We start from the raw sequence: 2,443 nt of genomic DNA, 5'->3' as shown, positions 1-2,443 counted from the left end.
AAGGTTTTGTCATCATCATCATTTGTACCTGATGATGACAAAACCTTGTCGAAACGTTGTACATTTGCTGTCATGTTAAACTTGTATTAAAATTTTTCTTCATTACCCATTTAAGCCGTCTCCAGCCATATTTAAGATGAGTGTTTTAAACTTCTAAAAAAAGGGCTTATTTTTTGTAAAAAGGGACATTTTAAAATATTTTATATTGGCTTCTGAGATGTTAGTTTAAATATCAAATAAAATAATAATAGACTGAAAAATGGAAAAAAAATGACGCAAAATCAAATCATCTTAAAATTAATGGTTTTTCTATTTTACTTACTTTGAAATATTATTTACTTCAACTAGTAAAACCTGTTAATTTTGGTACACAGTATACACTGTTATTCATTATTTTTACATAGAATTTGCCCAAACATTTGAAAACGTACTTGAAACTATAGTGAAAAACTCGCATATTCCGGTTTACAGCAATGAAACAGGAGTAAACGTTGTATTTTTGGTTTTAGTGCCGACTCAATGTGATCAGCATGATGTGATGTGCCTAGATGGCAGCACATGTATTAAACCACTAGACATCTGCGACGGAAACTACAACTGCCGTGACCGCAGTGACGAAGTTGGATGTGGTAAGTTATCTATAAAGTTACTTAAAACAAAGTCTACTGATAATGTTAATGTTACAATAGCATCTATAAAGTTACTTAAAACAAAGTCTACTGATAATGTTAATGTTACAATAGCATCTATAAAGTTACTTAAGACAAAGTCAACTGATAATGTTAATGTTACAATGTGGCTGCTGTAGAAATGGTGATGAGGTAAATGTGATAAGAAATTAATGCGTCAAAGCTGTTACATAAACCGGTATACAGAACTATATTATTAAAACATTATAAAACACCAAACAAAATTCATTTCTAAGATAGCGCTTCGAGCAATCGCCGTTTTTCGTATCTATTGCGTTGCGATAAAACGATCTTAATGGCTTACAGGACAAAGGGCATTGTACAGTTTTAAACAAAATAGTCAAGAGAGAAACAGAAAAATGTATTTACTGAGAATAAAGTTGCATAAGCAAAACAGAAATAAATACATAACGTACAACAGTCTATAGAAACACACACACACACACACAAATGAATATTAACATGTATTACAATAAATAGGATTTAATAAAGTGTAAAACTTACTGCCAACTTATGATCAAGGAAATACAATAGCTTGCAACAGTTACTTAGTGAAAATAACAAAAATACAGTGATTTAACAAGATTTAAAATATTGCATGTGTTATGTTAGTACATAATTGTATATACAGATAATGTTATATATTTACATACGCATTTATACACACACATATACGAAGGCAAAACAGAGCACACAAGAAAAGAACATTACGAAAAGGAAATTTTAAATAAAAATTAGGAAGAAAATTTCAAGAACAACCAATGTGTTTGTTTAATTTTTGAGATACTGACTTGTAGGAAATATAACCGCCTATATTTTTAATTGACGACTTAGTTTCAACACAATACGTAAACTTGCGTAGTTTAGATCATTTAGAAAGTATTTGTAATGTATGCGTTGTTCAAAGTATTTCTCTTATGCAAACCGGAGGCGTAGGATTTTCACCCTGAATTGTTTGTTTATTTCTTTCTTGTTTAGTGCAAAGTTACATAATAGGCTATCTGTGGTGTGCCAATCACGGGTATCGAAACAAGATTCTTAGCGTTATAAACATAGGCAGCGAGTAAGTCCTTTGTTAGGGGTAGGCTATTCTGCCACGCGTGGGGGTTTGCACAATTGGGAAGATTGTTTGTTTGTTTGTTTTGAATTTCGCGCAAAGCTACACGAGGGCTATCTGCGCTAGCCGTCCCGAATTTAGTAGTGAAAGATTAGAGGGAAGGCAGCTAGTCATCACCACCCACCGCCAACTCTTGACCGTAATATTATAACGCCCCCACGGCTGAAAGAGCGAGCATGTTTGGTGGGACGGGGATTCGAACCCGCGACACTTATTTTTGAATGTTCATCTTTATAACAACTCAAAGATGTAACTAAATCGAATTTTCTAGCAGTTTCGTTTGCATTATATGTCTCCCTGTGGATCAGTGATAATTTTACGGACTTATAACGCTAAAGTTCAGGGTTCGTGTCCCCGGGGTGGACAAAGCGCAGGTAGCCTATTATGTGGCTTTGCGCTAAAACAAACAAAACCCAACTATCTATAACAAACTGGCCATTGTTTTATCACTGTTTTAACATGTTCCCTCAGAGTGTGAATCGAGCGCCCTAACCATCTGGCCATGCCGTGCCACAATTGGGAAGAATCGAGTCGTGATGCTAAATAAATAAACTCTTCTCAGTGACTCACATACACCATTGTTCGATCGTTAATGCTCCGTGGGGGACGGTTTATTTGGAGTGGCCATGCCGTGCCA

General features: G+C 34.8%; 1 protein-coding gene across 1 annotated transcript in view; it reads left to right on the top strand.

The window, feature by feature from the left end:
• Positions 1–2,443, top strand: part of LOC106467138 (atrial natriuretic peptide-converting enzyme-like) — a 23,349-nt gene that overhangs the window by 2,488 nt on the left and 18,418 nt on the right. The window contains exon 2 of the mRNA XM_022395271.1: positions 510–629. Coding sequence (XP_022250979.1) covers positions 510–629 — 120 coding nt within the window. The remainder of the gene's footprint in view (positions 1–509; positions 630–2,443) is intronic.

The sequence above is a fragment of the Limulus polyphemus genome, unplaced genomic scaffold (assembly GCF_000517525.1).
Source record: "Limulus polyphemus unplaced genomic scaffold, Limulus_polyphemus-2.1.2 Scaffold2501, whole genome shotgun sequence".
In the NCBI taxonomy this organism is placed as follows: Eukaryota; Metazoa; Arthropoda; class Merostomata; order Xiphosura; family Limulidae; genus Limulus; species Limulus polyphemus.
This window is presented reverse-complemented; position numbering and strand designations above follow the sequence as displayed.